The 24,528-nt window shown below is 39.8% G+C and overlaps 1 protein-coding gene and 1 long non-coding RNA gene across 2 annotated transcripts; both read left to right on the forward strand.

Annotated features, from left to right (window-relative positions):
• The first annotated feature begins 62 nt into the window (after positions 1–62).
• On the forward strand, positions 63–931 carry LOC144464114 (uncharacterized). The gene is made up of 2 exons (XR_013491914.1): positions 63–111; positions 861–931. It is a non-coding gene; the product is annotated as an uncharacterized LOC144464114 (long non-coding RNA).
• Positions 932–6,424: 5,493 nt separating this feature from the next.
• LOC144464113 (uncharacterized) lies at positions 6,425–14,312 on the forward strand. Its single transcript, XM_078169730.1, has 5 exons — positions 6,425–6,514; positions 6,794–7,144; positions 9,731–9,808; positions 11,919–12,049; positions 12,689–14,312. Exons 1-5 carry the CDS (start codon positions 6,475–6,477, stop codon positions 12,791–12,793), a joined length of 705 nt encoding a protein of 234 aa, XP_078025856.1. The 5' UTR covers positions 6,425–6,474; the 3' UTR covers positions 12,794–14,312.
• The last annotated feature ends 10,216 nt before the right edge of the window (positions 14,313–24,528 follow it).

Raw genomic sequence — 24,528 nt, forward strand, 5'->3', positions numbered from 1 at the left:
AGAACGTCTGCCCACATACGGAAGTCGCCACTTAAGGCGGAATTTCATTTCCGCGGTGTTTGTTTGGAACTGAGCTCGCAGGACACAGCATCTCATCGCAGTTGGTTTCAGGTAAGCTAACTGGAATAAATTGGCAGAAAATAGCTTTGTTGTTAAAAGAGGTTCCTGGTGAGTGGCGAGGCACAACTGGGTGTATATAGCACATGTCCCCACCAGCTAACGTTATCTTTCGTTAGCTGATAGCTAGTTTAGCGGTTTAGCTCATGTTAGCTAACAGGCTGTGGTGTTTCCATTTTATTTTCCCTAGTTGACGTTATCTGCTCATCTGGTTATCGTGAACACTCCTTTTGGGTTAAAGTGGAAGTGCCCGGAGCTGCCACCTGTGGTCCCGCGGCCCCCCGGCCTGACCTCTGGGGCCCTGGACGGATGCTCAAGTGTGGGTGACAGAAGCGGAGGGGAGCGGAGAGGAGCGCGGAGGTGAAATAGTGAAGTTTAAGGATGTCTTCGGTATGTTGTTAATGTGATTTTATGGGCAATTTATCAGTCGAGGTCTCCTCCTCTGCAAAGCAAACTGACCCGGTGGCTACAGGTAATAGCGCAGTTTTGAAACCACTGTTTTTCCGAGATGGAGGACTCATTGTTGAGCTGCTGTTAACAGTTAACAGAGTTAACAGATATTTATTTTTATTTTATTTATTTATTTATTTAAGAGTTTCCACACTAAATGAAGCAGAGTGACGGACCCAAAGCCTTCAGTCTCACTAAAAGACAGCTGAAATGCTAAAAAAAAAAAATACAGTGGTGAAGTTGGGATTTGTTTCTTGAAGTTATGTGCTCATCATCTTTTCTGTCTCTTGCAGGCTGCCAGGAGAAGCGGACTGGCCGTCAGATATTGTTTGTGGAAATTTGAAAATAAAGTTTGTCAAATTGACTTTTGTCTCTTCATTGTGCACACTTACACACGAAATAGGGTAACAGTCAAGCTAGTTTTGAATGTTAGCATTGATTTCTCACACTGAATGGTGAAATATTTGTAGTTTGAAAAGTCCGACCTAAATGAATAAAGGTCGTAGTTAACCCAATAGTATGTCTCTGCAGACACAGAGACTGCAGATTCAGACCCGCAGTTCTAGACCCCTTGTTTTTTGCGACAGTGTCCCCTACTGGACGGCTGTATAACTGCAACTAAATCAGCGTCTCACCCAAACACCATTGTTTGAAAGAAGTTACACTTTTAATGCTTTATTACAATTTACAATTTTAAAATTTTATTACACCCGAATAAAAATACCAAGATTTAATTGTTGATTTATGCCTGCGTGCTGTTCTGCATTATTATTGTTTGCTGGTTGTTTTGTATGGTTTGATCCAACTATTTTAGTTCTTTATTTCTTAATATTCATCAGACTGCTTTGACTGGCACGGCAAAAACTTGCACTGCATTGATCAAACCCGCTACAGCATATAATAGGAAATGTCTGGTCTTGGGTGTCCAGTCCTCACTTTTGTTGTGGAAATTTGAAACAAAGGCTGTGAAATACTGAAATGGTTTGAAATGTTTTATTGTGTGCAGTGGTTACATCACACATCAGGGAGATCTGCAGAGAAAAAAAGAAATCAAACAAATCACAAAATTGAAAACAGAAACACTTACAAAAAAATTTTAATACCTATCACAGTCTACACTGAAATACTGAAGATTCTGGAGCATAGCAAATACATTATTATATCGACATATTAACATTACCTACCATTTGAATAGTGCCCCTTCCTTCCTCATCTGCCTTTCGATCCCCCGACAAAACTCCTCCACTTCACTGTAAAGGTAAACAGACAACATAATAATAATAATAATACTGGGATAGCAGAAGCATCAATAATACTCAGAAATTACTGCTTCTCTCCTCTTACCTTATAGACAAAAACACATTTCTGATCTTCTGCGCTGGATGAGCTTAATTTCTGTCCACAAAATCTCGCAAGAACAAAAACAGTTTGAGGATCGCACACAGATATGTCCCTCAGCAGGTAAAAAGATGTAAACTCCTGGATGGATTCAATTACTTTTTCAGTGGAAAAAAGTCTAGAGTGCATTACCTTCTTAGATGTAACACTGATCAAAAATAACAATTCAATAACCACAACAATATTCAGAAAACCTACTGACAAGAATAATTTACCAAACTTTCAAAGTTATCATCCATTGCCTCTAAAAAAGAGCCTACCCGTCAGTCAGTTGTACAGACTGAAACGCATCTGTAACACACAGGAGGAGTTCAACTGTCAGAGTGAAAACATGCTCCATAGATTCAGACAGAAAGGCTATCCCGAATCATGCCTTCACTCAGCGTTGGAGACTGTAAACAAAACTGAAAGGAAAACGCCATTTACCAAGACAAAGAAGCAGAACAAAGTACATTCTACAAATTACATCCTTACATACAACCCTCTCAGCTCTGTGATCAAATCTACTGTCTTGAAACACTGGCACATTTTATCATCTGACAGAGCGCTAAATAACACGTTTCAATACCCACCTCTATTCACCTACAAAAGAGCCACTAGTTTGAGAGACCGTTTAGTGAAGGCTGATTCTTATCCTGCTAGACCTAAACCATTTATTTGTGGTAGTTTCCCTTGTAGATCTTGCACTTCGTGCAACACATCTCATGTCAACTGTTTTGCCCATGTAGGAAATACTATATAGGTCAGACAGAACGCAAATTAAAAATCAAGCTGAATGAACATAGAAGCAGCATTAAGCAAGCGGACATGACATCCCTGTAGCACGCCACTTCCGTGAACATGGACACAGGGTTAAAGATCTCAAATGTATCGGCACTGAGAAGGTGGTGTTGAACCGTAGAGGTGGCGACCAGGAAAAAAGACTCTTACAACGTGAATGTGCCTGGATCCACAAACTGAAAACTCTTTTTCCATCTGGCATGAACGAGGATTTCAATATGTGCCCTTTTTTGTAACAGTTGACACAAACTTGCCTCCATGTTTCTCTCCACCCATGTCATTAAAAGAAATTAAAAAAATTAAAAATGAAATCTTTTTTAGGAAATTCTGATCGATTTTTCGAAGATTGGTTTTTCTAAGGAACCTTACATCTATAAATATGAATACAAATTACAACTGACATTTAGAGTTTCCCAGACGGGTTATATGGAGTCTATGTTGGGAACCTTAGTATGTCCAAATTGTGATCAACTGTATATTTAATCAACTTTTACCTGTCCTGATGTATGAACGCTAGTTGTACCTGATGTTTTCAGTAACAGTTGGAGTTGTTGATAGACATGTTTTTTAACTTAGCACATATGTATGTGATATGGGATTGTCTGTTTATTGTCTTTTGTTTTTCAAGACATTGTGTGAAGCATGTACCATCTTACATGCCACTCTAGGGTCTGTGTTGGTGATTGTTGATTGAACACAGCTGATCTGCAGACTCACCTGGTCTGCAGTTGATTGTTGATTGAACACAGCTGATCTGCAGACTCCACTGCAGCTGTTAAATCAGTACATGCACTACTAGTCCTGTAACTCACACTGATGAAGGCCGGACGTCCGAAAGCACTTTGTCCTTTAAAAATGCTTGAAAGGCCTCATTAAAATCTTTTTACCTGCTGACGGACATATCTGTGTGCGATCCTCAAACTGTTTTTGTTCTTGCTGGATATTTATTTGGACTACGCACCAGGAGGGTCAGAGTGCAGTGGTAATTTTTGAACGATAATTGTCCACAAAATCTCTAAATATATGCTATAGAGTAATATCAATGTAGTGATATAAACACACGTGATATATAATATTATGAATAATAAAGGAAAAATGTGTGTAGGTGTATTACATGATATACATGAATACAAAATTAACTTTTAGCATAAAGTACAGTAATTGCCAAAATGTATACAGTTTCATGCTTGTATGAAAACGTAAGCCTATACATGTTTTTCTCATATCATCCACTTCATTGCTTTAATCATTTATTCATGTTTAATTTAAAGCACATGACGAAATTATTCGTCATTGCACTTCGGTTTCATGAAACAAAATGTGCAAGTCAAACAGTTTATTGCTAACAAGCTAAACTATTACCTACTACTTTAACCCATATTTGACGTGCCTTTCAGATTATCGTGGTAAACACAGTCATATCATTTTAAACATATCACTGTCAAACATCAATTTCGCTGTCTAATTCAAGTCAACAAAATAGTTTGATGGCATTAAACAAATAATGTGATTCACATTCAATACTCACACTCGGATCGTTGTCGTCCATATTCAATAGTTGTAATAGTATGTTGGCTTCCAATGAAATAGAGGGCGCTGTTGCGAAATACAAGGGCTCTAGAACTGCGGGTCCAGATCTGCAGGTCTGAATCTGCAGACACACCCTCCTCAGTTAACAAAGCATATGAATATTAATGAAGGAGCGCCCACTGAGTGCAGCTTCTTTTATTGATCGTTTGAACGTCGCGTGGTGGTCATTTTCGATTAAAGGCCGACGTCTCAGCGACGTCTTGGCAATGAGCAAACGCTCTCGCTGCTACGTCTTAATGATCTAAACTTGACGTCGGCCAGATGTATGTGTGCTATCTGGGAACAGTTGTCCAAAAAACTTTCTTCTATTTCTGACATATTTTTCATATAAAAAAAAGCACTTCTACTGATCCATAAAAATGTTGATGTGCTCTTTATTACTTGTAACTTTATCATAAAGTCTGCAGTGTTTTTGTTCCTGTCAGGACTCTATCAGACTGACTGATCAGTAGCTGGGCTGTCTGATCTGATCCCCTGAACTGAACCTGCTCAGGTGCGTACGTCACTGCGGTGGCTGGCCCCGGTTTAAGGTGACGAAGGCTGAGTTCAGATGAATGAAAACTGTACGTGTTTATCTGATGCACTTAAAAGATTAAGATGCCAGTGTCCTCGCCTGACTTTACTGTCTTTCAGACAGCCTGAGTTTTAAAGCTAGAGTGAAGATACTGGCAACACATGAAACTAGAAGATCTGGGGAGTAGTGCTACCAACTGTGCCATGCTAGCTTGTTGGGATGGGGTCCAAATAATGCTCCAAAAACTGGCGTGGCCATTTTCACAAGGGGTCCTTGACATCTCACGTCAGGATATCTGAATGAAAAAGGGGTCCTATGGGTACCAACGAGTCTCTTCTTCACAGACATGCCCACTTTATTTTTGGCAATGAAATAGAATGCAGGGTTTTTTGCATGCAGTATAGATGTGGTATTTTCACAGACTGTATTTGGAATATTTCTGCATACTGGGGTGCCTAATCAGGGAAGCTAGCTCGCTAAATGTTTTTAAAAGAAAGCTAAACACATATCTGTTCACTTTATAGCCTTTAACTCACTCTGACTTTCCCGATACAGTTCTCTCTTTCTGTTTATGCTTCACGCTGCTGCAACTCTTTTAAAATCGCACTTGATTTTATGATTTATAGTTTTATAACTCAGTGCTTATACTGCTCCTATTTCAGAAGCACTTTGTGCTGCATTTCTTGTGTGAAAGGTGCTATAAAAAATAAAGTTTATTATTATTTTGTAAAATAAAAAGAGAGAAAAAAAGTTTGACTTTTTGTGGACATGTATAGCAAACTTTCTTTCTTTTTTTTTGAATCATTCGTTTTTGAAGACAGGTTTATTTCCAAGATGGTAATCTGATTCACTTGCAAGAGCCTGCTCTCTCTACGGGCCCCTCCACCCCAGGGGACGCTGCTCTTCAGTCTGAGGCCCAGCGTCACTCAACACCTTTAGAGGAAAATTGATTTCTTGTGTTAGTCTGACTAAAACCGGACTTTTAAAATACATATAAACATGTTAGTCTGACTGAAATCGTACCAAATTGACTAACACTCACAGATAATGTGACTGGGAATCGAACTACTCCTCTATGTATTCAGTCAATCATGCTCCATAGTTTCCCCCAGGGCTTTGACCCAAAAGAGGAAAGCATTAAATGCATAATAGAAGAAGAAGAAGCCTGTAACAAATTGGAGAGTGATATTTGCTGGTGAAATTCAACAATGATGAAATCATCTTACTGCAGATTCAAGTGTAAAACTCACTCATTAAGAGTCTCGTAAAAGAAAAGTCTCATGACCGAGGACGTCATTCTTTTTTCTGCATGAAAAGTGTCGACATCTTTTTTGATTCATGTTTAGTGCTTTATTGTAAATGGAGTCAAAGGAGCTTCACAGCAGCTTCATCATGGCAACTCTGTGCTTACAAGTTCAAGATGTTTACCGCTTATCATCATCATCATCATCACCATTATCATCATCATCAAACAAAGTGCTGAGCTGTTTAACCCACAGAATGAGAGAGGGCGGAGAGAAAGGAAAGATCAAATTGGGCAACTTTGGCTTCTTGACTGATCCGACGGACCGACAGCGGAAGGAGTGAAGTGACAGAGACAGTTCGCCAGCAGGATCAAATTCAGAATGAATATCCATCATGTTGTCGTCTTCTGCTTCTTATCAGGTGAGTTTGTGTCATAATTACTTGATGCTAAGGGTTGTTTTTGATATTAGAAAGTACGGAGGCTGTAAAAAGCAACACGCATTAAAGATATTACCCAGAGGCGTCAAAATACTGCAACCACTGAAGTACAACAACAGCAGCTGTAGAGTAAAAGCTAAACTGTACTGCCTCTGTATCATCTCTGCTTCTCTGTGAAGTGATGGATTAGCCTTCATTAACCTGCAGTCTGTTTCACAGTATTTGAAAGAAAGTACTAACCATTAATGTCCATGTTTCCAGCAGCAGCACTGTGTGGTGGGAACACTGGGCTCGTCAGCGCCAAACTCATCATTTACACAGGAGCTGAAGGAGGAACTAGTTCAATTAGTTGCCACTTGACTCTGACTGGAAACATGAAGTTCTTCTGTAGGGACGAATGTAAAGGAGAGGATATTCTCATTAGAACAGATGATGTCACAGCTCAGAACGGCAGATACAGCATTGCATACAGCAACGGATCTTCTGGAATAGGAATTCTGACTGTGACCATCACACGTCTGACCAAGTCTGATGCAGGACGGTACAGGTGTGGTTTAGGCAAAACTTCAGCTCCAGATTCATACCAGGAATTTGGACTCAGAGTTTCAGACAGTGAGTTTCTACATTAAGTTATTAAACCTGATTTATTCACTATATTCTCCATATTTAGCATCATCTTTATGAAGCGTAGGAATAATTACGATACAGATTAATATTTGCTGTTTAGCATTCAAAAGCCATAAACTGACAAGTAATGAGTGGTTAGATAAGATATAAATGGTGGATAAACATGAAAAATAACTTTGTTTGAACAGCACAGTTCATACAGCAGGTGCAACTCAAAGTGCATTACATAATACAATGAATAAATGCAGGTAAAAGACAGTATAAGATAGAGTAAATAAGATACAAATACACAATCACATACTCACACACATAAAATATACAAATAAGGAGGTGTCCAGTAGCTCAGCAGGTAGGGCGGGCACCCCATGTACAAAGGCAGTGTCCTTACCGAGGGGTCACAGCCCTCGCTACATGTCATACCCCCCCCACACCTCAAAACTATCCTGTCATTTAATAAAAATGTATTGTTAAATAAAAGCTACAAAAATGCAGGTCTAAAGAGATTTAGAGATAAGAGATAAAGAGGTTTTAAGATTTCATTTGAAGATGTCGACTGAATCAGAGACTCTGACGTCCTCTGGAAGGTTGTTCCAGAGAAGAGGGCCAACGATTCTGAACGCAGCATCATCATGCCTTTTCGTTCTACTCTAGGGGACATTTAATAGACCAGTGGTGGAGGATCTTAGGGATCTGGAGGGAATGTATCTGACCAACATATCAGATAAACAGAGATTTAAAAACTAAAAGCAACATTTTAAAATGAATTTTACAATGAACAGGAAGAGAATGAAGAGCCTTTAAAAGGTTAAGTCTTGGTGAGTAGACGTGGTGCTGCATTTTGGGTCATCTGACGTTTGTTTAAAGATTTCTTCGAGAGGCCTGAGAACAAGATGTTACAGCAGTGAAGTCTGCTTGAGACAAAACTTTTTCGGAGTCTGCTTAATATAAAAGAGGCTGCACACAGGCAAAGTTTCTAAGATGTAAAAATGCATTTTTCGTGATGTTTCTCACTTTGGGTTCGGAACACAGGTCACAGTCAAAGATAACACCAAGGTTTACTTCATGCTTTCTGTTCAGAGCCAGCTTTTGTAAATGAGTATTAAAATGAAATTACTTTTCTTTTTGTACCAATGATTAGAACCTCAGTTTTGTGGTTTTGGGACATCCACGCAATAATTTGGTAAATACAGCATTGCAATTTTCAATTGGGCGGGTATCATCTGAAAAGATATACATCTGAGTATCGTCAGCATAGGAGTGGAAATCAATTTCATATTCACCAATAATATTTCCCAGAGGCAAGGTGTACAGACTGAACAGAGTGGGTCCCAGAATGGACCCCTGGGGCACACCACAACTGACTTCAATTTTAGAAGACGCCGACTCACCCAGGGACGACACATAGTCTCTTCCTGTCAGATAAGACCAGGTTAGAACTGTGCCTGAATTGTTGAGATGGTTATGAAGTTAGCAGTAATAATAATTTATAGTAAGTAATTATAGTAATTAAGTAACAGTATAATATACTTGTAAGCACTTACAATCTGAGATCGTCTATAGTTTTAAATACATATATAAATAGTTTAAAGTCTCTGATCTGTACATGTGGATAAACAGTTCAGACATTATATAATTAAATGTAAAGTTGTTATCAGCCAGTATATATTTATCTATTTTATAAAAGTCTAAAAAAAACCCCATCTAGTTTAAATTTAAATAAATTCTTAATTAAACACTATCAAATAATTGTAGTAAGCAATTATTAAGCAATTATTTGTATTTCTAAACCTGTGACTTTATAATGTGTTTGTGCAAAGTGTACACAATTAAGCAATTATTGTTTATTATCAAATTATTATCTTTATTATTGTTAATTTTTGTGTCTGGCCATTCCAACGAAGCCCACCCCTTATGGGTCTATTGAGACACATTTAAAGAAAAACATTTTCCGAGTGCCATCACGCTGACACAAAACAAAATAAATAGCAAATATGAAGTTAACAATTCAACACATAAAACTGGCATAGCAAAATAAATACCTAATACAAATGAGGCTAAACACATTGAACAGATAAGTGTTCAGAACAAAGTGTGTGGGAATGCTGTTGTTCTGAATCTCAGCACGGCTGTGATTCGGCCATAGGCACGAGGCCGCAGGCTGTAATATAGCCTTGTGCCTACGACCGAATCACAGCCGCGCTGAGATTCAGAACCACAGCACGACCTCGAATGTGTTATTGCTTTTATACAACCGTTCTACAAGCACTATTTATCAACAGTAAGAAGCTGCAAATCAGAATGGAAGTACAAGTTCAGCTCATGTGAGTGAAGGTAAATACTGTTTAATCTATAATGTATCATTCATTAGTTGATTTTTATTTTGCATTAGTAATCAGAATTTTCAAAGTAACTTAAGCTGTCAAATAAATTTAGTGGAGTAAAAAATACAATTAATTTAGAGGGTATCAACAGTTTCTGTGACCTAAGACCTAATCTATCTATCTGTCTCTAGAACCTCTCTGTTTAACTATTGATTCAGTATCGGACTATGTTTTTGGGTTTTGTTCACAGCTCCAACCACTTCCAAACCAAACTGGACTACTCAACCTTTTTCAACACTGGCCACGTCACCCTCCACACCAACAACAGGTACAGGTACATTACAGTTCATAAGTAATTTCATCCATCCATCCATCCATTTTCATCTGCCTATCTGGGGCCGGGTCGCAGGGGCAGGTGGCTGAGCAAAGTATTTCAGGCGTCCCTCTCCCCCGCAACGTTTTCCAGCTTCTCCTGGGGAATCCCAAGGCGTTCCCAGGCCAGATGCAATACATAATCCATCCAGCGTACTCTGGGTCAGCCCCGGGCCTCCTGCCAGTTGAGCATACTCTGGAAACCTCTATCAGGGGCAAAAACTCTCTCCCAACCGGGAGGGGGCAACCCACAGTTTTCCAGCAGAGAAGCATGGCCTCAGAGGTGCTGACTCTCATCCTGACCACTTCACACTGCGGTGCAAACCGCCCCAGTGGATGCTAGAGGTCATGGTGTGATGAAGCCAACAGAGCCACATCATCTGCAAAAAGCAAACCAGACCCTTTCCTTCCCCCGGCTGCACCTTGAGATCCTGTCCATAAATATCACAGAGTCAGTGACAAGGGACAACCCTGGTACCCTGTCCCTGAATAATCACAGTGAGAGCTGTGCCCACATACTCAGATTCAGATTCATACAACTTTATTAATCCCACCAGGGGCAATTTGTTTGAACAGCTTGCCTTTCACACAAACTATAACAGTAACGTGTAGATAGTAAAAAAAAAAAAAAAAATGTGCCAGTGGAAAAAAGGAATCTATAAATAAATGATAAAAGGTTAATAGGCTGTTTATTACGGAAGGATATTGCATTCACTTGACAAATAAAAAAACAACTGTTTTTCAGAGTAATTTTTTTATTTTTCTGTTTTTCATGGGAATTTTTTTTCTTTTTTTCATAGTAATTTTTTTCTGTTTTTCGTAGTAATTTTTTTTCTTTTTTCATAGTAATTTTTTTCTGTTTTTCGTGGTATTTTTTTCTTTTTTTTCATAGTAATTTTTTTCTGTTTTTCATGGTATTTTTTTTCTTTTTTTCATGGTAATTTTTTTCTGTTTTTCGGGGTAATTTTTTTTCTTTTTTTGGGGGTAATTTTTTTCTGTTTTTCATGGTATTTTTTTTCTGTTTTCCGTGTTTTTTTTTTTTCTTTTTTCGTGGTACTTTTTTTCTGTTTTTCGTGGTAATTTTTTCAGAGTTAAGAGAGCAATAGAACAACAGACGCTTTCATCTCTTTCTTGAGAGCTCGATATAATGGAAGCAAACATGACCCGCTTGTTTAGTTTAATCCAGTTTTACTTTGTTTTGGGTTGAGACACTGGGAAATACTCTTGTCTTTAAGTCATATAGATGGTGTTATCATTAGTTTGACGACTTTACGCAGGCACCTTATGAGTCACCACATAGCCAGCCTGAATGCATTTCAGATGCATCATCTTGTATCCATGGAGCTTGCCATATGTGTCCAACTGATTCTGGAGAAACACTGCAATGTCCAGCAGATCTGAATTGGCTTTTCGTCTGAACAACCGCAAAGTCTTAAAGTGCCTGCGTAAAGTCGACTGTTGTTCTATTGCTCTCTTAACTCAGAAAAAATACTCAGAAAAACAGAAAAAAAATTACCACGAAAAACAGAAAAATAAAAAAAATACTCCAAAAAATAGAAAAAATTACTCAATAAAACAGATTTTTTTTATTTGTCAAGTGAATGCAATACGCTTCCGTAGTTTATCAATAAAAGAGATAACAGAACTATAAAAAAAAAACCTTACTGAGAATTTAAAAAACAAATTGCAGAGGGAAAAGGTAACAACACCCTGGCAGCGACAGAAAATTAACCTGCAAGAACACATCCAGAAGAAACTAAACTCGGCGTAAATTAATTTATGTAAAAAAAACCAAAAATATTTTACAGATTACAAGGATGAAACTGGATGTGTACAAGATGCAAATTATTTGCAGTTGTATACATGATGTAAAACATGTCAAATCTTTGACAAGCTGAGTATGAGTATAACAACCTCTCCACTCATATTTCACCAGTATTTCTCTTTTTTATTTTCCCATTTATCTTAGTTGATCAGGCTTAAGTACTCTATTCATTTAAGATTTTTGTCCCGACAATTTCTTTTTTAACGTCATTTCTCTCCGTCTTCCTCCCCACTCTCCTCAGACGTGCCTCGCCCAGTCTACGTCCTTCCTGTGGTTGTATGTGTGCTTGTGGTCGTGGGGCTGTTGGCTGGTGTTTTGCTGCTCTTCTACAGGATGAAGACAAACAGGAACTCAGACGGCAGGAACATGGAGGTGACTGTCTTTAACTCTTCCTGTCTCTGTTTAGTCCTGCGGCAGGTTTCCTTTCTCTGCGCTGCAAAACAGCTGTGTAGGTTCACTTTAGCCACAGGAGGGCAGAGAAAACATCAAAGCAACACAAACAAGTGCAAAAAGAACAAAATCGGCCGGTACACACGTGTCATGAATCCAATGGTGTTTGTGTGCACGCTTATTTTATGCGCAGACTAAAGGCCTTTGCACACTGAGTCCGTTTTTTTGGTCCAAAATTGTCACATGTCTAAAAATAAATACAACTTCACGTTGTGTCAATCACGTTTGCAAACTGAGTCTGAAATTTTCATTTGTCGTTAAAATTTTTGGCACAGGTTTGAACAATATTTTTTGGATGACAGATTAAAAAAAAAATAACGCATCCAATAAAACATGGACTCAGTGTGCAAAGGCCTTAAGAATGTTTCTACGCGCACAAGAAATGAATGGTAACTTGGAGATGGGCCTGTGGTTATTATGGTCAGTGGGGTCGAGGTTAGGTTTCTTTAGTAGCGGTTGTATAACTGCATGTTTGAAACTGAAAGGAAAAACTCTCAGAGGTTGAAAAGTCCCAAGTGAAAGTCTGTTTTTTGTGACCCATCCAGTTGTTTTTATTTCCAGTGTGTCACCTACGAGAACCATCCTCCAGCCTCCACATCTGGCGCCATCTACCAGAACCTCGATCCAGCCGGCAGGGATCAGGAAGAAACCTGCCACACACTGTAGAGTCAACACAACACACATGAGCCTGTGTCCAAAATCACTCACCACTCATAGTCCACTATATGGTGACTTCATCATTTGGTAGTGTTGTCCGACTGCATAGTGGGAACTATTATCCCCTATATAGTGGAATCAAAGTATCCCACAATGCACTGTAAAAGTGAGAGTAAAACTAATGATCACTCACCAAGCAATACATCCCATCATGCATTGCGCAGAAGGCTCAGATGGACTGTCTGGGATGGAAGAAGAGATGGAGCAGCTCAACTACAACCTGCTCTTCATGTTTAACTTATGATGATATGTTGAAGTTTGTTTTAGCACTTTTTTCAGACATGTAATACACTTTAAATTTAATTAGAAGTCGTCTCTGATGAGATTAAAAATAAATTGGCAATTAATATTTCTCTAGTGCTCAACATCACTGTACAGAGCAGGGCTAATGCACAATGTTACACAGCCTATTACATGACAGGTAAACCAACTTCAACATATCGAATGTAAAACAGAAAATTACCGACATAAGTGGGACAGTTTGTAATCATGCTGCTCTCTTTCCTCTTGTCTGTCTGCCGGTGTAACGTTATTAATATATTTAGTGTGAGCAGAGCATCATCACAAATGACCAATGGTAAATTCAGTCTAATGCTCTACACTAAAATGAGAGCCCTGTTGGTGGAAGAAACGGAGCGTTATATTTCTACATGAATGAACCAACGGTTAAGTTAATCAGTTCAACAATGCATCTCTTCTCTCTGTATGAGAGAAAAGTCTCTTTTGTTTGACCAGCACCTCAAACCTCAAAATAATTCAGTTACTGTCACTTAAGACGAAGAAAAGCAGCAAATCTTCACATTAACAGAGCTGAAACCACGAAATGTCTCAGACATCAAATCAATATCAGTAATCAAACAGACATCCATCCATCCATTATCTTCTGCTCATCCAGCAGGCTAAGCAAAGTATTCCAGACGTCCCTCTCCTCAGTAATGTTTTCCAGCTCTTCCTGGGGGATCCTGAGTTGTTCCCAAGACAGAGAGATATATAATCTCTCCAGTGTGTTCTGGGTCTGCCCTGGAGCCTCCTACCAGTTAGACGTGCCCGGGAAACCTTGATTGGTTAGGTTAAGGCATTAGGAGTAAGATCGTTAGGTAAGAATATCAAGGTAATACTGCATTCACGTGGAATCAGGCAAACGACAGACGGCAAACCGGATGTCATGTTAGTGGACGAGAGAAGGACGGTAAAACTTGGGCGAGGTCGGCAGAGAATACTTTGTCTGCACATGATTTGAAATAAATAATAAATAAAATAGCCCTCCAGAGGCACATCAGTACGTCAGTCATTTTTCTTTTGATTACTGAAATGTTTAACCACTAATCCTCAGCCGTATTTTAAGTGTAACCCTTCACCATAACATACCACTAGTGTTTTTATCAGTAAAAATAGAACATTTTTCACACATAAAAAGCACAAAGATGTTGAAATCTAGGCATATTCTGCCATCATAACTTGACTTAACTCTCAGAATTCACCAGATTGATGCCTTTAAATCAAATATACAAGATTTTCTCTTTTCTGATTCTTTGATGATGTGTGCGCGCAAAAAAATCAAAGCTACATTGCATCCCCCTTGTTAAAAATATGCCTTGCTGAGGAAGCTGAAGGTGAAGGTGATGGACTGGCCAAGTATGTATCCAGCCCTAAACTCACCTGTGCACCTGTGGGCCATCCTCAAGCTGAAGGTGGGGTAGCGCAAGGTGTCTTCACATCCATCTGCTCCATAATGTCATCATGGAGGAGTGGGAGAGGATTCCTGAAGCAACCTGTGAGCTCTGGTGAATTCCATGCCCAAAAGGGTTAAGGCAGTGCTAGATAATAATGGTTGGCACACAAAATATTGACACTTTAGGCACAATTTGGACATGTTCACTGTGGGGTGTACTCACTTATGTTGCCAGCTGTTTAGATGTTGATGGCTGTGTTTTGAGTAATTTTCAGAGGAAGGTGAATCTGTACTACTATACAAGCTGTACACTGACTACTTTAAGTTATATCAAAGTGTCATTTCTATAGTGTTGTCCCATGAAAAGATATAATGAAATATTTGCAAAAATGGGAGGGGTGTACTCACTTATGTGAGATACTGTATAAGTACTACTCTTATTTTTAAATTATGTTACCTAAAGGAAGCATATACAGAGTTAATAGGATTGGTCCGAGCACAGAACCCTGTGGAACTCCAAAACAAACTTTAGTACATAAGGATGATTATTATGAACGTCAACAAACTGAAAACGATCAGATAAATAAGATTTAAACCAGCTTAGTGCAGAACCTTTTAGGCCAATTAAGAGTCCTTTGTCTGAAGCAATCAGAAGGTTATTTGTAATTTTAACTAGTGCTGTCTCAGTGCTATGATGCACTCTAAATCCTGACTGAAATTCCTCAAATAAATTATTATCATGGAGAAAATCACACAGCTGGTCTGCAATTATTTTCTCAAGGATCTTTGAAAGAAAGGGAAGATTAGATATTGGTCTATAGTTGGCTAACACCTCTGGATCCAGGGTGGGCTTTTTTAGGAGAGGTTTAATTACAGCTACCTTAAAAGACTGTGGTACATAGCCTGTTAATAAGGATATATTGATCATATCTAATATATGAGTGTTAACTAAAGGTAAGACCTCCTTAAGTAGTAGAGAAATTGTGGAGAAGCAATCTAAATATATATTAGGTCTTACAGCTGTGTTTGAGGTTAGATAGATACTATCTGAGGACAGGAGGTCATGAATTTTGCCTCTAATAGTTAGAATTTTGTCTTTAAAAAAGCTCATAAAATCATTACTGCTAAGGGCTAAAGGAATACAAGGCTCAATAGAGCTGTGACTCTCAGTCAGCCTGGCTACAGTGCTGAAAAGAAACCTGGGGTTGTTCTTGTTTTCTTCTATTAATGCTGAGTAATAGTTTGCTCTGGCATTGCGGAGGCCCCTCTTATAAGTTTTGAGACTGTCTGTCCAGATTAAACGAGATTCTTCCAGTTTGGTTAATCGCCAATTCCTTTCAAATTTTCGCGATATTTGTTTTAACTTACTTTGAGAGTTATACCAAGGAGCAAACTTTCTTTGCTTTGTTAACTTCTTTTTAAGAGGTGCTACAGAGTAGGAGCACGGTACAGTATAACAAATAAAAGTGGCTGCGAGGTTTTCCAGGTCAGATGTAAAAGACTAAGAACGAGGCTTTCAAATGAATTATAATCTAGTTTAGGTTTAGGGCTGATTAACAGACTAGAGTTAAAAATGGCTGCAACTCCCCCTCCTCGGCCGCTGCCTCGAGGAATGTGGGTATTATTATGACTGGGAGGAGTGGACTCATTTAGACTAACATATTCATCTTGACACAGCCAGGTTTCAGTGAGACTGAGTAAATCAGTATGATTATCTGATATTAATTCGTTTACTAACACTGCTTTAGACGATAGAGACCTGATATTTAACAGTCCGCATTTAATTCTCCTGTTTTGTCTTTCTGTCACAGAAGAGGTTTTAATTTTTATGAGGTTGTTATGCACAACTCCTCTTTGTTTAATTTTAGATTTAAATAATTTAGGTGGTCGGGGGACAGACACCGTTTGTATAAAACTATGAAAACTATGGGTGGGTAACTGCACTAGAAGCTCAGAGAGGCGTATAGGACTACGACTCTGAGTCCTGGTCTCAACTCTGGGTTATCAGGGATTTAAATTACAATTAAATTTGCCAGGTTCCTGGAAATGAGAGCAGCTCCATCCAAAGTGGGATGAATGCCGTCTCTCCTAATAAGACCAGGTTTTCCCCAGAAAGTTTGCCAATTATTAACGAAACCCACATCGTTTGCTGGACACCACCTGGACAGCCAGCGATTAAATGATGACATGTGGCTAAACATGTCATCACTGGTCAGATTTGGGAGGGGTCCAGAGAAAACTATGGAGTCTGACATAGTTTTTGCGTAATCACACACCAAGGCAATATTAATTTTAGTGACCTCCGATTGGTGTAATCGGGTGTCATTGCCGCCGACGTGAATAACGATCTTATGAAATTTATGTTTAGTTTTAGCCAGCAGTTTTAAATTTAATTCAATGTCGACCACTCTGGCCCCAGGGATACATTTGACTATGGCCGCTGGTGTTGCTAACTTAACGTTCCTCAGAATAGAGCTGCCAGTAACCAGAGTTTTATCCTCAGCGGGTGTGTCGCTGAGTGGGGAAAAGTGGTTGGCAACGTGAACAGGCTGGTGGTAAGGCGTGGGCTTCGGCTTGGAGCTACGCTTCTCCCGGACAGTTACCCAGCCTCCTGGCTGCACGGGGGTTACCGGGGGACCGCTTGCAGACGCTGTGCTATGTGGCTCCGCACTGGCTAAAGGGGGCTGGCTAACTACCGCAGCTACTGAATGGTTTTCCATGGTGCGGAGCCGCGCTTCTAATTCACTAAGCCTCGCCCCCAACGCAGCAAATAAGCTACACTTGTTACAGTTACCACTGTTGCTAAAGGAGGCAGAGGCATAACTAAACATCTGGCACACCAAGCAAGAAAGAGCAGAGGGAGAAGCCATCACTAACTGTTAAGCTAATGTAGCTAACAAGGCTAATAACATGAAAACAACAGCTAAGAGATTAGCAGGGAAGTCGTAAAAAGGAGGAGAGCTATAAGTGCTTAAACAGAACTAGTGTGGGTTAAGACTTGATTTAGATGTTAAGCAACCGAAGTGAGGAAAAGCAGAAAGCAAGCTGACAGAATTCACTAGAGCAAGTACAGAGATGCTGTCACAGCAACATCGGAAATGACACAACACGCTTACCACAATACGTCAGCACGTCAGGAACTATGAACTATTATGCTGATCTGTTCTGTACCACATCTATTGCACATCTGTCCATCCTGGAAGAGGGATCCCTCCTCAGTTGCTCTTCCTGAGGTTTCTACCGGGGTTTTGTTTTCCCGTTAAAGGGTTTTTTTGGGGAGTTTTTCCTTATCCGCTGCGAGGGTCTTAAGGACAGAGGGATGTCGTATGCTGTACAGCCCTGTGAGGCAAATTGTGATTTGTGATATTGGGCTTTATAAATAAAATTGATTGATTGAATTGAATAAATCACACAAGACTTCAAATGCCAATTTGTGGAGGCTTTATTGTCTTCACAATTTATTGTTTTTTATCTGTGAAATGAAAATAAATAAAACCTCCTGAGATGAAAAGTGTGTACATAATCAACAGGATGCATCATACGCTGACTGTATCATTAGAGACGTTCAGATCCACCCTCCATTCCAATGGATGGATATTTAAAATAAGAAATCCTGAGTAAAAGCTGAAAATCTTTTCTATGATTTTTGACACGTATATTAATATAACATCTCATGTTTACTAAAAACACAGTTAAACACGAATTATGAACTTTAACAATATGATTAATAGACTGAAGCGTCCCTCACACTTCCTCCTTCGGCTGTACTTGTTAAAAAGGGGGCGTGGCTCTACTGCAGTCCACTTTAGATGATGAGACACACTTTGATTGGTTTATAGACATCCAATCAAATGAGTCTGTGAACTTGGGTGGAGTCACATGACAGTAATCATAGATCTAGACATCCTAGAAAAGTGACATCCATTGGAATAGACAGGGAATCTGAACAGGTTAATTTACCACAACACAAGCAGATAAATTCTAATGTCTTATTTTAATCAACCAACAGCTTAAGATATTAAGTTTATATATGACAAAGAAAAACATCACATCTTTATATCTGAGAAGCTGAAACCAACAAAGAAGACGTTACAGTAACATTAAAAGTGACTTTGGTAACTTTTGGGGAAAATGCTTAAAGGTTGCATCCATGATAAGGTGACAGCATGAGAATAATACATATCATTATTTTCTCTATAACTTGTTTGTATATGTTTGACACATTATAGGGAGACAACAACACATTTTCTGGATGCAACATTATTCTCAAATTAAGACATTTTTCCCCATAAAAATACATTTTAAAAGATTTAACAAAACATTAAAGGCTCTTTTTTAAGGTGTTTTTTTTTTCATTGGAGTTGCCTTCAGTGGAATCTATTTTATCTCATCTTATAGTATCTTAATATTTACAAAATCATATCGTATATTACCTTATCTAAAACTATTATATGTATAAAATGGCAGAAAATAGTGAAATATGTCTGTCAAAGTTTCCAACAGCCCAAACAGATAAATCCTAATGTCTTGTTTTAATCGACCAACAGCAACAACATTAAACCTATAATAATATATGACAAAGAAAAGCACCAAATATTCATATCTGAGAAGCTGCAACCAGCAAATATTTGGCATTTGTGCTTGGAAGGTGTAACAGTAACATAAAAAAGTCACATAAACAATTTTAGATGATGATTTATTGACTATTGTAAATTATTCCCTTCAGATGGGTGTTTTTCCAACTGCTGTTAAGACCGTGTTGGTTAAGTCCCTTCTGAAGAGGAATGGTTTGGATGTTATGGACCCCAATAATTACAGACCAGTATCCAATCTGCCATTTTTAAGTAAGATTTTAGAGAAGCTTGTTTTTAATCAGGTGAATGATTTTACCATTTCCAAAAAATATCCATGAGAAATTCCAGTCTGGTTTTAGAGCTAAACACAGTACTGAGACTGCACTTGTTAAGGTTGTAAATGACCTCAGATGTACACTGGACATGAGAAAACTTGCAGTCCTGGTTTTATTAGACGTAAGTGCAGCTGTTGATGCTGTTGATCATGGAATACATTTAAATCGACTTCACAGCTTGATTGGTTTATCTGGTACTGTTTTTAACTGGGTTCAATTCTATCTTAGCAACAGAGAATCTTTTGTAAGTTTTAATGAATGTTCATCTATAAGCCATGAACTGAATTGTGGTGTCCCCCAAGGCTCAATTTTAGGTCCACTTCTTTTTAATCTCTACATGCTGCCACTCGGTGACATCATCAGGAGACACGGTATAAATTTCCACAGTTATGCGGATGATACACAGCTTTACATTGCCGTGTCTCCTGATGTCACAGGGCCAATTGATGCCCTTTTTAACTGTATTTTAGACATTAAGTCATGGATGGCAGAAAACTTCTTGCAGCTCAACCAGGACAAAACAGAAGTACTGGTTATCGGCCCTGAAGCACTGAGGGAAAAATTGAATTTTAAACTAAGCACTAGAATTAAAACCATCTGATGAAATTAAGAATCTAGGTGTGGTCTTCGACTCAAACTTAACCTTTGAACACCACATCAGACGTATCACCAAGAACGGTTTTTATCATCTCAAAGACATTGCCAAAGTGCGTCCATTTCTCTCTAAAGCCAACATAGAGACACTAATTCATGCTTTTATTACCTGTAGGATTGATTATTGTAACGCTCTTCTTTCTGGTCTTCCTATAAAGAATATTGCACCATTACATCTACTCCAGAACTCAGCAGCACGAGTGCCAACGAAGACCAGAAAGAGAGCTCACATTACACCTATTTTAAAGTCTCTGCACTGGTTACCTGTGTGCTTCAGGATTGATTTAAGATTCTTTTATTGGTTTTTAAAGCTCTTAATGGTCTTAGTCCATCTTATTTATCAGATTTGCTTTTAACTTATGAGCCATCCAGAACTCTCAGGTCTTCAGATAGAGTTCTTTTATTAATTCCTAAAGTTAGAACAAAAACTTACGGCGAAGCAGCTTTTTATTATTATGCTCCACGCCTGTGGAACAGCCTTCCTGAAGACATGAGAGCAGCTGCTAGTGTGGACATTTTTAAAAGCAAACTTAAGACTCACTTTTTTAGCCTGGCTTTTGATTAAATTTTATTTATAGTTTTTATTATATCATTTCCTCTTAATTATATATTTTAATTTAGTCTTTTTATTTACTTAGCCTTTTTATTGCATCATTTTAGTTGTTTATTTTATGTTCTCATATGAATGCTAACTTTTTAACTTTGCTTTGAAGTATTTTTATTAAGTCATCTTTTAATTATTATTATTATTATTATTATTATTATTATTATTATTATTATTATTAATTTATCTATTTAATTACTTATTTCTAGCTCCTTTTATTTATTTGGTTTCATCCAGTCTCTGGTGTTTCCTCACTGCAAATTGCTGACAGTAAGATAGCACTTCAGTTGCCTTCCTTCCAGTGCGTATACATGTGTTATGTGTGAGAGAAGGTGTGTGTGTGTGTGTGTGTGTGTGTGTGTGGGTGGTGTTGGGTTTTGTTTGTTTTGTTTTGCTTGATTTCATTTTATTGTATGTTATATAAATAAAGTCTGATTGATTGAAACTCCTTAAAGTTTGTAATAAGGTGACAGCATGAGAAAAATACATGTAATTAATTTCTATACAACTCATTTGAAGATATTTTGACACATTACAGGGAGACAACAAATAGTTTTAGACACAATTTTACCCTTAAATAAAGAAAGAAATTCATTCATTCATTTTCTGTAACCACTTATCCTGTTGGGGGTCGCGGGGGGGCTGGAGACTATGCCAGCTGAGGTGGGGTTCACCCTGGACAGGTCACCAGACTATCACAGGGCTGACACATAGAGACAGACAACCATTCACACTCACATTAACAATAATAATAATAATAATACAATTAATTTGTATAGCGCTTTTCAATGACCCAAAGACGCTTACATAGTAACACAAAAGGGGTAGTGACAGACGGGGGAACAAGCAGAAGACAACATAGTGAACAAAAGAAATGATGGGATGTGACACAGGCGGTATAGGAACAGTCAGTGGGGTGGAGGTGGTTAGGGGTAGGGGAGGTTTTCAGGCAGGATTTGAATATGGGTAGTGAGGGAGAGTGGCGAACAGGTTGGGGGAGGGAGTTCCATAGTCGGAGTGCTGTTCTGGAGAAGGCTCTGTCGCCGAAGGTTTTCAGTCTGGATGTTGGTGCAGTCAGGGTGAGAGTGTAGGAAGATCGGAGGGCTCGGGAGGGGCGTTGGGGGATGAGGAGGTCAGACAGGTGGGGGGGGGGGCAGGTGGTGAAGAGCTTTGAAAGTGAGGAGGAGGATTTTAAAGTTGATGCGTTGTTTGATGGGGAGCCAGTGGAGGGAGTGGAGAACGGGAGTGATGTGTTCACGGGACCGGGTGTGGGTAAGGAGGCGGGCAGCAGAGTTTTGAAACATTTGGAGTTTATGGAGGGAATGGGAGGTGATGCCAGTGAGGAGGGAGTTGCAATAGTCGAGGCAGGAGGAGATGAAGGCGTGGATGAGGGATTCAGCAGCAGGGGGAGAGAGGCAGTGTCTGATTTTGGTGATGCGGCGGAGGTGGAAGTAGGAGGTCTTGACGATGGAGCTGACATGGTGATCGAAGGAGAGGGTGGGGTCCAGGATAACGCCGAGATTGCATGCCAGGGGGGAGGGGGTGATGGTCGAGGTGTCGATAGTGAGTGAGATGGGTCCAGTTTTGTTGAGAGTGGTTTTGGTGCCTATAAGGAGGAGCTCTGTTTTGTCACTGTTGAGTTTGAGGAAGTTGTGAGTCAGCCATGTTTGTATTGTAGAGATGCAGGTTTCGATGTGGGTGAGGGTAGGGTTTTGGGTGGGTTTGGTGGTGATGTAGATCTGGGTGTCGTCAGTGTAACAGTGGAAATCCAGGTTGAGTTTGCGGATGGTGTGACCAAGGGGGAAGAGGTAGCTGATGAAGAGGAGGGGGCCGAGGACTGAGCCCTGAGGGACCCCCTGTGTAACTGGGGAGAGGGTGGATGTGTGGCCAGAGAGGGAGACGAACTGTTGCCTGTCGGTGAAGTAGGAGGTGAGCCAGTCGAATGCAGTGCCCTCAACACCCTGTTGGCGCAGCCTTTGTAGGAGGATGGAATGGTTCACTCTGTCAAAGGCTGCGCTGAGGTCAAGTAGTAACAGGATGTTGAGGGCACCGGAGTCTGCAGAGGTGAGGAGATCATTGATGACTTTGACAAGGGCTGTTTCAGTACTGTGAAGTGGGCGGAAACCAGACTGAAGGGGTTCGTAGAGGTTGTTTGACTGGAGGTGGGTGTGGAGTTGAGCGGTGACAATGCGTTCCAGAGTTTTGGAGAAGAACGGCAAGTTGGAGATGGGGCGGTAATTGGAGAGGTTGGCTGGGTCAAGGGTGGGCTTTTTGAGGATGGGGGTGATGGAGGCAAGTTTGTAGACAGAGGGAACATGACCAAGGGATAGAGACTGGTTGAAAAGGGTGGTGAGGTGGGGGATGAGAACAGGGAGGCAGGCCTTAGTTAGGGTCGTTGGGAGGTGGTCGAGAGAGCAGGTGGTGGTTTTGGACGCAGTGATGACGTCTAGGATGTGGGAGGAGTCGACAGGGGAGAAGGCAGTGAGAGGAGGGAAGGGCGGGTGGTCAGGGAGGGGGGAGTTGCTGATGGTGGCAGTCAGGGAGCTGTTGATTTGGGAGATTTTATTGTTGAAGGTAAGGAGGAAAGAGTTGCAGAGATCAGAGGAGGAGGGTGGATTGATGTCAGGTGGTTGGAGCAGTTTGTTGACGGTGGAGAACAGGATGCGGGGGTTCCGGTTGGTGCTGTTGATGAGGGTAGAGAAGTGGGCGGATTTGGCAGCTTGGAGAGCATCACGGTAGGAGGAGATGTGTTGTTTGTAGGCTTCGGCGTGAACGGTGAGGCGCGTTCGTTTGTATAGTTGTTCGAGTTGACGGCCAGTCTGTTTCATGGTGCGGAGTTCCGGGGGTACCAGGGGGCGGGGTTGGTGAACACACCTACGGACAATTTAGAGTCACCAATTAACCTGCATGTCTTTGGACTGTGGGAGGAAGCTGGAGCACCTGGAGGAAACCCACGCTGACACAGGGAGAACATGCACAGAGGGCTCCCCCACCCCAGGGTTCAAACCAGGAACCCTCTTGCTGTGAGGCGACAATGCTAACCACTGCACCACTGTGCCATCCTAAAGAGAAAAAATAGGTTTTAAAGATATCGCAAAACATCAGAGCTCATCTTTTTTTAAAGGTGTTTGTTTTTGTTTCCTTGAGTCAAATCTTATTATAAAGTATCTTAACTTATTTTATCTCACAGTATTTGAAGTGAAAAATGTCAGGAAATAGTGAAAAAGGCTGAAATAATTTCCAACAGCCCAAACACATAAAGACTAATGTCTTGTTATAATTGACCAACAGTTTAAGATATTGAATTTGTGATAATTTATGACAAAGAAAATCATCAAATCTTATATTTGAGAAGCTGGAACCAGCTTACAAAATGACTAAAAGGATAAAGTGATTGTTGAAATAGTTGCGACTGATGGATTAATCAGCTAATTGTTGCAGATCTATTCTGACCCATTACATGAAGACTTTAAGGAAAGAAATCCACTTTTCTCTGATGAAACCAAACACAACAATTCAGCCTTAAAGCTCATCCTTTTTGGTCTTCTTCTTCTTCTTCTTCTTCTCTTCCTTGTGGAAGACTTTTCCATCTGGCTGCTTCCTCCAGCTCAGTTTGATGTTGTCACCCAGCCCCTGGTCCTTCAGCTTCTGTTTGAGCTGAGACACAAAACTCCTCATCATTATCATCACTCACATACACAGATTACATTCTGCATTCTTATTTATATTGGACTCATCTGGAAGCTCTATTTTAGGAGCACTCTGCTTCATATATACTTGTTTTTCCTAAGGTGGTGCCGACCTGTTGGTCTGTTGTAGATTTTTCTTCTCTTGTAAACTCTCTG

Source organism: Epinephelus lanceolatus, chromosome 8 (assembly GCF_041903045.1).
Source record: "Epinephelus lanceolatus isolate andai-2023 chromosome 8, ASM4190304v1, whole genome shotgun sequence".
In the NCBI taxonomy this organism is placed as follows: domain Eukaryota; kingdom Metazoa; phylum Chordata; class Actinopteri; order Perciformes; family Serranidae; genus Epinephelus; species Epinephelus lanceolatus.

Excerpts from the sequence above, each read along its gene's own strand:
- LOC144464113 (XM_078169730.1), top strand. The coding sequence starts at position 6,475 with ATGAATATCCATCATGTTGTCGTCTTCTGCTTCTTATCAG. Across the intron at positions 6,515-6,793 it reads CGTCTTCTGCTTCTTATCAG|CAGCAGCACTGTGTGGTGGG; the intron begins GTGAGTTTGTGT and ends CCATGTTTCCAG. Across the intron at positions 12,050-12,688 it reads CAGACGGCAGGAACATGGAG|TGTGTCACCTACGAGAACCA; the intron begins GTGACTGTCTTT and ends TTTTATTTCCAG.